We start from the raw sequence: 16,016 nt of genomic DNA, 5'->3' as shown, positions 1-16,016 counted from the left end.
ACAATAAAATGGATGTAACGAAATTGTTACCATTGCTGAAATCCCTCGTGCTTTTGGGCTTATTTGGCAGCAAAGTTTGGTTGTATTAGAAGATGATCGATCATAAAACATATGATAGTATTAATAAAAAATCCCAATGCCCCTCGGAGCAAGCAATACAAACAGCCAGATTCTGTGCAATAATAATAATAATAATAATAATAATAATAATAATAATAATAATAATAATAATAATAATAATAATAATAATCATGGGCCATGGCATATTAATTTAAGTTGACGGGGCCATTATCCATGTATAAATTTCAGATATAAAAATGTACGTTTGTTTTGTGTATGGTTTGATTATTCATTTTACTTATTGGTGCATATCTTTTCCTATAGATCTTCTTAGTATAATAATTATTATATTCTTAAACAGACATGAGCTAAGAAGTAAAAAATAAAGGAGCTATGGTTTAGGGTTTATCCTTCTTATTTATATTGGTATCTAACTATGATCACAAGTCAGAAAAAAGCTATGGTTTCTGTCTATCTCTTTTCCCTTGTTCTTATTACTTGCCTCCTCTGTTTTGTTGAACAAGCTTACTCTTCTTATCCTAAACCTACCAAAATTGGCCTGGGTTACACCCTCCTATCTCTTGAAGAAGTTAATGGTGCACTTCTTGGACTCCTCCAAGTTAAGCACAACAACTACATCTATGGACCTGACATTCCTCTTCTACGTCTCTTCATCAAGTAACTACATAACCCCATTGCATGCTTAGTACCTAGTACTTAGTTACTTGCCCTGCAAACGTTCACATTTTTCTTCATGTTTTGCAGGCACGAGAGTGAGAACCGTTTAAGGGTACACATCACAGATGCAAAGAAACAAAGGTGGGAGGTTCCCTATGATCTTTTGCCGAGGGAGAAACCGGTCCAGATTGTTAGCAATAAGAAGAAGCCAATAAGATCAGTGGCAGAGTACTCTGGCTCTGAGCTTGTTCTTACTTACACTTGTGATCCATTCAGCTTTGCGGTGAAAAGAAAGTCAAATGGAGACACCCTTTTCAACTCGAGTTCTGATGAAACTGACCCATTTGGTCCATTGGTGTTCAAGGACCAGTACTTGGAGATCTCTACGAAGCTGCCCAAAGATGCTTCTTTGTATGGTTTGGGAGAGAATTCACAGGCACATGGGATCAAACTATATCCAAATGATCCTTACACATTGTACACCAGTGATATATCAGCTGTTAACGTGAATGCTGACTTATACGGGGCGCACCCTGTGTACATGGATCTTAGAAACAAAGGAGGGAAGGCATATGCACATGGTGTTGTGTTGCTGAATAGTAATGGAATGGATGTGTTGTACAGAGGAACATCTCTGACATACAAGCTCATTGGAGGTGTTTTAGATTTCTACTTCTTTGCAGGACCTTCACCTCTTAATGTTGTTGACCAGTACACTTCCTTAATTGGCAGACCCGCTCCAATGCCTTATTGGTCCTTTGGTATGCTTTTCTTTTCTTTTCATTCTATTGTCTTATTATATTATTTTTTATTAATAAAAATTTACGTACAATTATTTTCATATGAAGTGACAGTAAAAAAACTGTTAAAAGATAATCGATTTTATTAAGTATATAATAATTTTTGTAAACAATATAAATGATAGACTTTAAAATTTATTTAATAAAGTAAAAGTACACTACAACCTTACAAAAATTACAAATGAAAAAGAGAAATTATTATATACATAAGTATATTGTTCATTAAACTCATTGTCTCCTTATATTTTTTTAAAAATAATTTAATCAAATTTATCAAATTATTTAATAATTTTTAATTATTAATTTTGAATAAAAATAACTGCATATAAATTTTTATTTTTTTATTATATTATTTTTTAAAACTATTATTCTTATATAAGACCAATCTTATATGTTACACAAAAATATTACTTCTACATAAAAAAAAATCAGCTATCAAATCAATCAATATATATATATATATATATATTCTAAGCAGCAGCTAATATGTTTACTTATCAAAATTTCATGTCTACTTAATTACGCCTTTGAAGATCTTTCACCCTACACAGCAACACATGTCGTCATATGAATGAATGGTGAAACTTCATACATATTTTTTCCATTTTTCAATAAAGTCAAGTATGAAATGTAATATCTCATATTTCATCAGAAAAAGGAAAGTATCTATCTCATGTAATGTAAGGCCAACTAAGTACAAACAATAAAAAAATTTTAACAACGCATGCATATGGCAGTTATTAAAAAAAGAAGACATGTTTAATTTACATAAGTTGTTGCTTATATAATTGTAAGATCTTGGTAGGTTTGATTTTTTTTTTTTGTTATTGGGCAAGAACAGGATTCCACCAATGCAGATGGGGATATCACAACGTATCAGTTCTAGAATATGTTGTGGAGAATTACCAGAACGCAAAGATCCCGCTTGATGTGATATGGACGGACGATGATCACATGGATGGCCACAAGGACTTCACGCTGAATCCAGTGAACTTCCCGCGTCCGAAGCTTCTAGAGTTCTTGGACAAGATACACAGCATTGGCATGAAATACGTTGTGATCGTTGATCCCGGAATTGTTGTTAACACAAGTTATGGCGTATACCAAAGAGGAATGGCCAATGATGTTTTCATCAAGTATGAAGGTCAACCCTACATGGGTCAAGTGTGGCCAGGAGCAGTGTACTTCCCAGATTTCTTGAATCCAAAAACAGTTTCATGGTGGGGTGATGAGATTCGTCGGTTCCATGAACTTGTACCCGTTGATGGCCTTTGGATTGACATGAATGAAGTTTCCAACTTTTGCACTGGCAAGTGCAAAGTTTCAGTGGGAAGGGTTTGTCCCATTCCAATAGTTGGAGGTCGACCAAACCCAACATGTTGCTTAGATTGCACAAACGTCACTGCCACACGTTGGGATGATCCTCCTTACAAGATCAATGCTAGAAGAGTTGAAGCTCCAATAGGCTTGAAAACTGTGGCCACAAGTGCTGTTCACTATAATGGAGTTAAGGAGTATGATGCTCACAGTCTCTATGGTTTCTCATAAGCCATTGCAACTCACAAAGCCCTTCAAGGGCTTCAAGGAAAACGACCCTTTATTTTGTCTCGCTCTACATTTGTAGGTTCTGGCAAATATGCTGCACATTGGACAGGTGATAATAAGGGCACATGGGAGGATTTAAGGTACACCATATCCTCTATTCTCAACTTTGGAATCTTTGGGATCCCAATGGTTGGTTCTGATATATGTGGTTTCTATCCCAAGAGCTTAGAAATAGATGGTACCAAAAATCTAACATTGTTGGTAAACACTGAAGAGCTTTGCAATAGGTGGATTCAAGTTGGTGCTTTCTACCCTTTCTCAAGGGATCATTCAAGCTACATTTCCCCAAGACAAGAGCTTTATCTTTGGAATTCAGTAGCTAAGTCTGCTAGAAATGCTTTAGGTATGAGGTATAAGCTTCTTCCCTATCTGTACACCCTCAACTATGAGGCTCATGTTAGTGGTGCCCCAATTGCAAGGCCTCTTTTCTTCTCATTTCCATCATACACTGAGTGTTACGGCCTCAGCACACAGTTCTTGCTTGGGAGCAGTGTCATGATTTCTCCAGTGCTTGAGCAAGGAAATACACAAGTCAGAGCATTGTTTCCACCTGGCACATGGTATAGTTTGTTTGATTTGACATATACCATTGTGTCAAAAGAGGGGACTTATGTTACACTTGATGCACCTTTGAATGTGGTGAATGTGCATTTGTATCAGAATGCCATTATTCCAATGCAACAGGGTGGAATGGTTTCTAAGGATGCTAGAATGACACCCTTCAGCCTTATTGTGACATTCCCAGCAGGAGCAAATGATGGAGAAGCTCAAGGGAACCTCTTCCTTGATGATGATGAGTTGCCAGAGATGAAGATTGCAAATGGTTATTCAACTTACATTGATTTCCATGCATCTGTTAGAGAAAAAACTGTGAAAGTTTGGTCACAAGTTCAAGGAGGCAAGTATGCTTTAGATAAAGGTTGGATCATTGACAAGATTAGCGTCTTGGGATTAAATGGAGGTGGAGCATTATTACACACAGTTATGATAGATGAAGAACCATTGACAAGTGTCTCAAATGTGAAAGTTTACACAACAGAACAAAGGTACTTGTATGATCAGCGAGATGGGAAAAATAAGAGAGAGATAATGGTAGAGTTGAAGGGCTTGAATATCCCTGTTGGTAAAAACTTTTCTTTGACTTGGAAGATGGGGTGATTTGTGGGATTAATTTTGAGATACTATTATGGTCGAATGCCTTATCTAATATTCATGTAATAAAACAAAGGTATCTTTTATGTTGCCTAAATTTTGCTTATGAACTTTAAACATAAATAGGTGATCCCACCTTTTTTTATTTGTAGAAGGCACAATTTTTATAGACATCAATATTTTTTTTTTAAATGAAAGCTTAAGGTGTTTTTTGGGTGAGTTTGGATAAATTTATAAATATTTTTTTTATTTTTAACTTATAAAAAGTGATAACATTAATGTTTAATATAATATAAAATTTTTATATTTTAAGTTTTTTTTTCAAAACAGTTACTTTTGAATTATGAACTTATTTTTGACTTTTGAGGATACTTTATTTGTGTTGTTACGTGAATGAGTAAGCCTTGAAACTTTGGTTATTTGTATATTAATAAGGTGCATTCATTTGAAAAAAAAAGATTCTATGTGTTTTTCTTGTAAAATATGTGTCAAAGTAAACTTGGTCCGTACTTAAATAGTAAAGAGTATTATACTCTTTATTAATTACCAATGAATTATAATTCAAATGACATAATTTTTTTATACTCATTTAAAAAAGTGCGCATTTGAGTTTTTCTATCTTTAGTAAAAAAAATTATACTCTTTATTAATCATACAAGTTATAGTTCTCTATTTTATCATATTTTATATAAATAATTGAGATTAAAAAGATAACATAGCAATCAGGTTAATCATATTTTTATTTAAAATTTTTAAATGAACTTAATATTAAAAAAAAAGAGTGCTACACATGCAAGTTATTTTTGTTTACAAGTCTTACAAGTTGGGCCTAACACGCGTGTTACTGAATCATCTTCGCGTGTTTTATCTTCGTTTCCTTTTTTTTACGAAAAAGAAGAAGAAGAGACACAGAGAAAGAAGAAGAGAAAGAGGAAGCACTGAGAAAAAAGAAGAAGAAAAAAAGGCACACAACAAAACGTGAAAACGGCGTGAATATAAATAACTTCAATGATTTGTATGGAAAAGCGTTCTCTCTTTGCTTTCGATCTCCTTCTGTTTTTTTTATTTTCATGGTTTCTGAAATCAAGCAATTGTTTTGAAGATGATGGAATTTCAGAAATACACCCAAACGATTACAAAAATACACCCAAACGATTACAAAAATACATCCAAAGGATTACAGAAATACACCCAAATAATTACAGAAATAAACCAAATAATTACAGAAATACACCCAAAGGATTATAGAAATACACCCAAAGGATTTAAGAAATACACCCAATATAGGGGGAGACAGTATATTTCTTCTTGAAATCTTTTAATGTTTTGCTGGTTAAGGATGAGGCACATAACAGAGACAATCTAGAAAAAAATTTAGAAGAACAGTAAAATAATATCTTGAATAATGTTTCTTCGTTTTTTCTGGTGATTTTGATGAAAGAGAAAAAGAAAACGAAAAGGGGAGAAGAAATTTCAATAAAAAAAAAGGGAGAAAGAGGCAGTGTTGATGACGATGATAACACTAGAAAAAAATTACGAAAAAGAAAAAAAACAGATACGGAAGAAGAAGAAGAAGAGGAAGAGGAAGAGGAAGAAGAGGAGGAAGCATGAAAAAAGAAGAAAAAAAAGAAAAAACAAAAAAAAAATGTAAAATAGCGTGAATATAAATAATTTATATGACTTATATTAAAAATCACTTATATGTGGAGAATTACTCTTAAAAAAATAATTTAGAACTCATAACTTACTACTTTATTCATTACTCCTAATAATAAGTTATTTTCTACATGTAGAAACGGTAAAATAATAATGTGTCGATACAAGTAAAATAAATTTCGTAATTAGAAGAGATGTTCTTTTCATCTTTTGCACACTTGTCCACCTAAATACCTTTTAAATTTAATTGTAAAGAAAGTGAATAAACATAGATAAATATATAGAATCTATAACTGAGAATAAATAAACGCCTATTGGTGTGAAAAACAATATTGCTGTTTTGTAACAAAGTCTACATATAGTTATATATAATATAGTACATAGTTCACGGGGACAAATCATAATAAGACAAAGTGAAGCTTTGGATGCTAATTGCTATGAGTTTTTTAATCATCGTCCACTCACTTTCTTAATCTGAAGAACAAATTAATTGTGTCCCAGATATCTTCAAATAAAGAATTCACAATTACCATTCCAGACAAATATGTAGGCATCTCATTCCTTCAGTAACAGAGAGGAAATTTGGATTCAAAGGGAATTTAGAAAAAAGAATAAAAAGTACTTAGTAATTTCCAAACCCTCATTAATTAAAATTTCCCTAATAATATTAATATATGTACAATTATTCATCATAATTAATGTAAATAAATCCAACAACCAAAAATAAACAGTCTTAAGACATGCATCCATCCACCTTAGGCCTTAGTATTCATTAGTCTACCAAAAACTCAAGAAGCATCTTGCTTCTATTTGTATTGATAGCATCACATTGCCGTATATGAATAGGAATGACTCACATGGACCAAGAATATGACGGGTATCTGACTTTTGAAACTTCATTACAGTCTAATGGAACTGTGTAATAATCTCTATCCACTTTTATTCATTCACTTTCAATACATTATCAATATAAATTAAAGACAAATACAATTTAATAATGTTATGTTATAAATATCACGCAATGCATGACAACACTCCTCAGTTATTAGCTATGTTTTCTCCTTGTATCCCTTTGGCTACCCTTATATTCTTCTCTTGTATTCTACACTTTGCTCAACAAGCCAGCACTTCTTCTTTCATTGGCCAAGGCTACCGTCTCATATCTATTCAAATTGCACCTGATGCAGCCATTCATGCACTTCTCCAAGTTAAGCAAACCAACAATATCTATGGTGCTGATATTCCCCTTCTAAGGTTTTATGCCAAGTAAGCACTACTCAACATAAATGTGCATTTAACTAGTCACATTTTTTAGTTTTTTTTCTCAAAGTTTATTTTCAATTATGCAGACACGAGACAGAGAACCGTTTGAGGGTACACATCACTGATGCAAAGAACAAAAGGTGGGAGGTTCCTTATGATCTTTTGCCGAGGGAGCAACCACCTCCTATAAAACAAAGTATTGAATTCTTAAAGAAGAAGAACTCAACTTGGGTTTCAGAGTACTCTGGCTCTGAGCTTGTTCTTACTTATACTCCGGACCCTTTCAGCTTTGCCGTGACTAGGAAGTCAAATGGAGACACCCTTTTCAACTCAACCTATGATGACTCTCACCCATTTGGTCCATTGGTTTTCAAGGACCAATACTTGGAAATTTCAACCAAATTATCCAAAGATGCTTCTTTGTATGGTTTGGGAGAGCACACACAGCCACATGGAATCAAACTAAATCCGAATGATCCTTACACTTTGTTCACAACTGACATATCAGCCTTCAATGTGAATGCTGATTTATACGGGTCACACCCAGTGTACATGGATCTTAGAAATGAGGGTGGCAAGGCATATGCACATGGTGTTCTGTTGCTGAATAGCAATGGAATGGATGTGTTTTACACAGGCACATCTCTAACATACAAGGTTATTGGAGGAGTTTTAGATTTTTACTTCTTTGCAGGACCTTCTCCTCTCAATGTTGTTGATCAATACACTTCTTTGATTGGAAGACCAGCTCCAATGCCTTATTGGGCTTTCGGTATGACTTTCTTTTTTCATTTTGATTATCATTTCTAGTAACAAATTTCATTTATAACAATGATTTTCTTTTATGTATACATTTAACAGGATTTCATCAATGCAAATTTGGATATCAAAACGTGTCAGTTATAGAAGAAGTTGTTGAGAATTACCAGAAGGCTAAAATCCCACTTGATGTTATTTGGAATGATGATGATCACATGGATGGGGCAAAGGACTTCACACTCCACCCAGTCAACTACCCTCGTTCCAAGCTTCTAAAGTTCTTGGACAAAATTCACAACATTGGCATGAAATATGTTGTGATCATTGATCCAGGAATTGCTGTGAACGAAAGCTATGAGGTATACCAAAGGGGAATGGCTAATGATGTTTTCATCAAGCATGATGGGGAACCCTTCACAGGTCAAGTTTGGCCCGGTGCAGTATATTTCCCTGATTTTCTAAATCCAAAGACAGTTTCATGGTGGGGTGACGAGATTCGTCGCTTCCATGAACTTGTCCCTGTTGATGGCCTCTGGATTGACATGAATGAAGCTTCAAATTTCTGCACTGGAAAGTGCAGAATCCATGAGGGAAGGATTTGTCCAAATGAAACACAACCTTGGATATGCTGCTTTGATTGTAGAGACATAACAAACACAAAATGGGACAACCCTCCCTACAAAATCAATGCTTCAGGAGTACATGCTCCTTTAGGCTCCAAAACTATAGCCACTAGTGCGGTTCATTATAATGGAGTTCTAGAGTATGATGCTCACAGCCTCTATGGTTTATCTGAATCCATTGCAACTCACAAAGCCCTTCTAGACATTCAGAAAAAACGACCTTTTATCTTGTCACGCTCCACATATGTTGGTTCAGGCAAGTATGTTGCACATTGGACAGGTGACATTTCATCCAGATGGGAGGATTTGAGATACTCAATAATCACAATGCTTAATTTTGGAATATATGGGATTCCAATGGTTGGTGCTGATATATGTGGTTTCTTTATAACTTTCACTGATCATGAAGAGCTTTGTAACCGATGGATTCAACTTGGTGCATTCTATCCCTTCTCAAGGGATCATGCAGACTTTAATTCCCCAAGACAGGAGCTTTATTTATGGGATTCAGTTGCTGAGTCTGCTAGAAATGCTTTGGGTATGAGGTATAAGCTTCTTCCCTATCTGTACACCCTCAACTATGAGGCTCATGTTAGTGGTGCCCCAATTGCAAGGCCACTTTTCTTCTCTTTTCCATCCTATGTTGAATGTTATAGCCTCAGCACACAGTTTTTGCTTGGGAAAAGTTTGATGATTTCTCCTGTTCTTGAACAAGGCAAAGCACAAGTGAATGCACTGTTTCCACCTGGAACATGGTATAGTTTATTTGATTTGACATATACCATTGTGTCAAAAGAGGGGACTTATGTTACACTTGATGCACCTTTGAATGTGGTGAATGTGCATTTGTATCAGAATGTTATTCTTCCAATGCAACAGGGTGGAATGGTAACTAAGGAAGCTAGAACCACACCCTTCAACCTTATTGTGACATTCCCAGCAGGAGCAAATGATGGAGAAGCCACAGGGAACCTCTTCCTTGATGATGATGAGCTGCAAGAGATGAAGCTTGGAAGTGGTTATCCAATTGCAACCTACATTGATTTTCATGCAACTGTGAGAGAGGAAACTGTGAAGGTTTGGTCACAAGTTGTAGAAGGCGAGTTTGCTTTAGAAAAAGGTTGGATTATTGACAAGATTAGCGTCTTGGGATTAAATGGAGGTGGAGAATTACACACAATTATGATAGATGGAGAACCATCGACATATGTCTCAAATGTGAAAGTTTACACAACAGAACATAAGTACTTGCATGATGAGGGAGATGGAAGAAATAATATAGAGATGGTAGAGTTTGAGAGCTTGAATATCCCTCTCGGTAAAAACTTTTCTTTGTCTTGGAAGATGACATATTGATGTGTTGATATTGAATAAATCGATGTATGTTATTTTGAGACATTAGAATGCTTTAATTTATGTTTCTTTGTGCTTTTTATGTCTGTCGAGATTATCTGATATTCGTGTAATAAAACGAAAGCTTTAAGAACGTGGATCAATGAGTATGAATCTACTTTTGAGGGTACCCTCATCAAACTTTTCATGGGTGCATATCTTTGACTTCAAGATCGCATAAGAATTTTTCAAGGTGCCACTATTGATCACTGAACACTCTGCATCATTAACGCGTCAATTTAAAATGGATAATTTATGACAATTTAGAAATTAAAAAATATCTATTTCATTAATAGATTTAACTGTGGGAAGTTCTTGAAAAGATTTTAGAGAGGAATCAAATGAGATAATATAAAATAAGAAGACACCACATTCAACTCAAAATCTTAAAATATTAAGTTAATGGATTTCTTATTTTATAAACTCATCACACTTCTATACTTTTTTAAATGTGGAACTAATTTTAACACTTTTCACACTTGCAACACTAACAGAGTAATATAGTAGTAAACTAATGATCTTAGCCAACAAAGGTAGAAGAAATTTTGTAATGTTTACATAGTACAAAGGTCACCGGGGCAAATCATAATTATTGCGTCCGCTACCTTTCCATTTTAAAATAAAATAAACGTGTAAATATTTACACATGACGGTATGATTAAAGCACGCCTTTGTACATGGTGATTTTTGGACCCATTGCTCTTTAGGAGGACCATTTCATATTCACGCCTTAATAATTACTCATATAAAAATATCTATATATAAAAATAATAATTAAAATTTATATATGTATTTTATTAAATAATTTAGTTAAATATATTAAATTATTTAATAATTTTTTAATAGTTATTCTGACATTAAAACATTTTCATACGAGTAATTAATTATCATTAAAAAATTGTCTTAACTGTTTTGGTTTTATTTAAATTTTACGTCGGCAGCTCTAGTTGAGAGACATCAAGTTCCCTAAAGGGGAAGTGGAACTGTAACAGAGCACTAGGATTTTGCTTAGGAGGTGATCCTTTCGATTGTTAAAAAAAATTAAAAATATAAAATGTGATTTTTAATTTTTTATTATTTTTTTATATTTATTTAATGTTTCACTTATAAAATTAATACCGAGAGATTTTATTCTTTTAATTATTAAAAAAAATAGAAAGAATCTGTTCCGGAGCTTACCTAGAATTGGACGGTGATTGGGCTTGTTTGTGAGGCCCAAGTGCTAGAGGAAAGTGGTCTCCGACTTAGTTTACGTCTGGGAGCCGCCTCCGAGTTGTGTATGTGAAAGAATGGGGGTGGTACCTGCAAAGACACTCCGATGCCTGAGTCAGTAAGGGTGTAAACAGGTCTAGAGAGTATTGGGCTTAGAGATACTTGAGGGATGTCAGTGTATTTATAGTGGTGAACCCATAACCACCGTTGGAGTAGTTCCGCCTTTTGAGGGGAATAACCGTCCCTTTATCTTAGGGAAGTTGAGATATTGCTCCTGGAAGTGGTTAGAGAGATTTTAGGGGCAGTTATCCTCTTGAGTGAATGTTTATCTGCCAGCTAATCCCTCGCTCCCGACTTCTTTAGAGCAAGTCGTGGTAGGCACCGACTTCGTAGATTGAAGGTCGGTGTAAGGTAAGGCTCAATCCTTTGGATTGTGCCTTTCGTTGGGTCCTGGGCCTTATCATTGGGTCAGGGTATGAACAGTGCCCCTACTCGAGTCCAATTTCTTTTAAGATTTGGGTTCGAGTATTCTACTCGGGGTCGTAGCCGACCTAGGAGGGAACCGACGTGATCATTGGGAGCCGACGTGACTTTCGTGACTTTTGATTTTCACAGTTACGTCTAATCAAACGTCGCGTCTGTTAGAGGTTCGCGTAGGGATTGATTACCTTGGTAACGGTGCACTCATTAATGACCGCTTTTGTTTTTACAATTATGCCCCTAACGTATTTATAAATATTTTCCCTCTCTTTCGTTGTTTTGTTTCTGCGATTTTTGAATTTTCTTCTTCTCATCCGTTCGTGGGGCATTCCTTGTTTGAAGGCTTTCATCTTCTTCTACCTTATTTCCAGATAAAGGTTAGTCTTTTCTTCTCTTCTCTTTTTACAACGTGCTTTCTGTTTGCATGCTTTTATTTTTTAGAGAGAGAGAAGTTGATTTGTAGGCTTCTGTTTGATTCCGTACCCCCTTTAGAGACTATGTTTTTTATTTTCTTTTCTTTTTCCTTTGTAGGTTTCACTAACCCTTTTTAGGAAAAGAAATGTCTTCCATAGAAATTCTTGCTCAATGGGTCGATGTCACAGTCTTAGGGGAGGAACCTTGGGTTGACACTGATTTTATTACTGATATTCGCATTCGTCACCGGCTCTGCACCTCTGATGAGGATGAGCCAAAGTATGAACTGCTTGTCCCGGGTCCAGAAGACCGGGTTTGCTTCGGTAGGGCTTCGGAGGCAGTCCCTCATTTCTTTTATATGTATGAGAGCATGATCACCCGCCTGGGCATTTTTCTTCCTTTCTCTAATTTTGAGATTGCTGTTTTACGTCACTGTCGTGTTGCACCTATCCAGCTTCATCCCAATTCCTGGGATTTTCTGAAAATTTATCAGTTTGTCAGCCATGTCTTAGACTTTCCGACTTCTTTGAGGATTTTCTTTTTTTTTTCCACATGACCAAGCCCTTCAGTGGGCAAAATAACAAGCAGCAGTGGGTGTCCTTCCGAGCTATATAAGGTCGGAGGGTCTTCACCCTTTTTGATGAATCCTTCCATGACTTTAAAAATTACTTTTTCAAAGTTCAAGCCGTAAAGGGTCACTACCCCTTTTTCTTGGATGAGAATTCTTCTCCTCGCTTTCCTCTGTACTGGTTAGAGGCCTCCCCCTGTGAGAAATATGGTTTGGACGACCTGGATGAGGTGGAGGCGGCCGTTGTGGGGTTCCTCCGAGAAGTGTGGGGGAGGGCCCCATATTTGGATACCAAAAAATTTCTCCAAGGGTCGCCGACCTTTGTCCAGACACAACTAGGTAGCTTTTTTATTGATCTACTTTATTTCCGACTTGTTTTTACCGACTTGTTTTGATGACTTTTTGGCTACTAATTGTTTTCTTACAGAGATGGCGAAGAAGAATTCTAGTGAGTCTTACCAGAGAGTCCAGAGGCCAAGGCGAGATCTCGCGCCAGGACCGGCGGTGCCAGGGTAACTAGCTCCTCTCTTCTTCCTCCTCCTTCTTCTCAAAATTTGGGGACCCCTTCTCGACCTATCGTTATTTCCTCCTCGGCTTCTTCTCAGCCGCCCCCTCCCCCCCGACCTTCTCCTGAGCCAGAGAAGAAGAAGCGTAAGACTTTAGAGTCTAGCTCTTCTTTTGAAGGTGAGGCTAAGGTGGATGCTCCTGTGTTTATCCGAAAATACATCTATCCTCATACCCGTATAGGTATGGATGATGTTTCTATCCGGAACCACCTCACTATTCTGGCTCAGGAGAGTGTCAGGGCGGCGGCGGTGTGCACCAAGTTTCTTGATATTTTTTAGAAGACTCCTCTTAGCTCTCTAGGTTCAACCTCGAGGGTTGAAGAGTTGGAGGAAAGGCTTCTCATATATCAGAAAAATGACAAGGAGTTGAAGGAGGAGGTCGCTAAGTTGAAGGAGGAGAGGAATGGTCTTCGGGAGAAGGAGAGCAAGTTACAAGCCCAATGCAATATGGAGGAGGGCTTGAGGAAGAAGGCGCAGGAGAGTTATTCGAGCTTGTTCAAGGACCTCGTGGAGGTGAGGAAGGACTTGTTGAATTCTCGGAATGCTTACGCCGAGTTGGAGGACTCTATTGCTGAAGGAGCCGAGGAGGCCTGGAGGATTTTTAAGGAGCAGGTCGAGGTCCTTGCTCCCAACCTGGATCTCTCTCCTTTAGATCCTGACAAGGTCATCATTGATGGTGCCATAGTTTCTCCTCCTGCTCCCGAGGTTGTCTCTGAGTCAGATTTGAAGACTCGGAGGCAGAGAATCATTGAGTCCCCTCCTCGTCCAAAGGATGCTCCGAGTTCCTCAAGGTCTCACAGAACCTCCTCTCCGTCTCCTATGGATACTTCTCTCCCTGGACCTGATGGCGCTCCGTCTGCTCTTCCCGACTCTGATGGTGATCCGACTACTCCCTTCGGCTCTGGTGGTGATGTTCTCTAAAAAAAATTTATTGGCTATATGGGGGCCCGGCCTGTGGGTCTCCCCTTTTTTAAACTCTTTTTCATGTTGTGGTGGTTGTTCCCTGACATTTCTCTTGGCCTTTTAAGGCCGTAAACAAAATATTTATAAATACCCTTTTTGAATAAGGGTTTTAAGTTAACGAAAGAATACCCTTTTTTGAATAAGGGTCAAGTTACCTTTTGCGTGCATGCTTTTTAGCTTTTTGAGAAACCCTTTTGATCTTTTTGAAAGCCTTTTTTGGGGCCGTCTGTCCTTTTTTCTTTTTCTCTAAGGACTTAAGACAGTCTTTAGCTTTGACATTTTTGATAGGTTTTTCGATCTCTTTTTGGTATTCCTTATACTCAATTTCAGAATTTATTGAGTTCCTATGACCTAGGTTACTTTTGTGATGCGTTTTCTTTGCTGCTCGGTTCTTCATTCCGACTTATGAGTCGGAATGTTTCCGAGTTCTTCGCGATCAACCTTTATAACCTCTTTACACCGACTTGTACCTCGTCGTTTTATCCTGACAATCATCTAGGTCGGTTCATGGGATTTTCACGCTTTGTCGAGCTTAAGTCGGCGCGTTTCGTAGAAAGAAAGAGAAAAAAATGAGAAGGAATTTATAAGAGATATTGTAAAAGATCTTTATTTATTTGGGAAGGTACTTTACTGCTACTAAGGGCTTTTGATAGTCTATTTTCCCTTAGCCTCTACTGTGATGCCTCGTTAAAAACCCTTCTTCAGAAAAAACCCTTTGATTTTTGGGAAAAAATCGTGAAGTTGGGAAAAGAGTACATCAGGGAGTAGAGTTCACTTTTAACTATAGTACCTTTTCAAGTTACAAGCATGCCACGACCTTGGTAACTCGGTGCCGTTTAGGTCGGTCACCTTATAATAACCTTTTCCTAAGACCTCACTAATTTTGTATGGTCCCTTCCAATTAGTAGCGAGTTTTCCTTCCCCGATTTGTTGACTCCAATGTCGTTTTTTATCAAGACCAAGTCGTTTGGGGTGAAGCTTCTTCGAATGACTTTTTTGTTGTACCTGGTAGTCATCCTTTGTTTCAACGCTGCTTCTCTTATCTGGGCTTGTTCTCGGACTTCAGGGAGCAGTTCAAGCTCCTCTTTGTGCCTCTGTATGTTTTCGATCTCATCGTGGAGAATCACCCTTTGACTTTGTTCGCTGATTTCTACTGGTATCATGGCTTCTACGCCGTAGACGAGTTAGAAGGGCGTTTCTCCAGTGGCATATTGTGGCGTCGTCTGGTAAGCCCATAACACTTGTGGGAGCTCCTCAACCCAGGCTCCTTTTGCATCTTGTAGTCTTTTCTTTAGTCCTGCCAGTATGACTTTGTTGGCTGCCTCGGCTTGTTCATTTGCTTGTGGATGTTCCACCGAGGTGAACTGATGTTTGATATTCATACTGGCCACCAAGCTTCTGAAGGTAGAGTCAGTGAACTGGGTTCCATTATCTGTGGTAATGGAATATGGTATCCCATACCTTGTGATGATATTTTTGTAGAGGAACCTCCGACTTCTCTGGGCTGTGATGGTGGCTAATGTTTCTGCTTCTATCCACTTTGTGAAGTAGTCTATTCCCACAATCAAGTATTTGACTTGTCCTGGGGCCTGGGAAAAAGGACCTAACAGATCCATCCCCCATTTTGCAAAGGGCCATGGAGAAGTTATACTGATTAGCTCCTCGGGGGGAGCCACGTGGAAATTTGCGTGCAAGGTCGGCTAGTAGAATCCAGCTTGGATTACTTTTCTGGCTAGCTACCTGGCTCCAAGATGGTTTCCACAGATCCCATTATGAACCTCCTCTAGTACTTCAGTGGTCCTTGAGGTCGGTACGCACTTCAACA

At 37.3% G+C, this 16,016-nt stretch overlaps 2 protein-coding genes across 2 annotated transcripts; both read left to right on the top strand.

Moving 5' to 3' along the window:
- Window positions 1–520: 520 nt before the first annotated feature.
- Window positions 521–4,390, top strand: LOC107467219 (alpha-xylosidase 1-like). The gene is given in 3 exon segments (XM_016086259.3): window positions 521–738; window positions 826–1,499; window positions 2,380–4,390. Coding segments are annotated over 3 exon segments (2,814 nt in total). The 3' UTR covers window positions 4,302–4,390.
- A 2,471-nt stretch (window positions 4,391–6,861) lies between these two features.
- LOC107467358 (alpha-xylosidase 1-like) lies at window positions 6,862–10,082 on the top strand. The gene is made up of 3 exons (XM_016086429.3): window positions 6,862–7,217; window positions 7,301–7,986; window positions 8,076–10,082. The coding sequence occupies exons 1-3, from the start codon at window positions 6,949–6,951 to the stop codon at window positions 9,950–9,952; spliced, it is 2,832 nt and encodes a 943-aa protein (XP_015941915.2). The 5' UTR covers window positions 6,862–6,948; the 3' UTR covers window positions 9,953–10,082.
- Window positions 10,083–16,016: the final 5,934 nt, after the last annotated feature.

Source organism: Arachis duranensis, chromosome 9, assembly GCF_000817695.3.
Source record: "Arachis duranensis cultivar V14167 chromosome 9, aradu.V14167.gnm2.J7QH, whole genome shotgun sequence".
In the NCBI taxonomy this organism is placed as follows: Eukaryota; Viridiplantae; Streptophyta; class Magnoliopsida; order Fabales; family Fabaceae; genus Arachis; species Arachis duranensis.
This window is presented reverse-complemented; position numbering and strand designations above follow the sequence as displayed.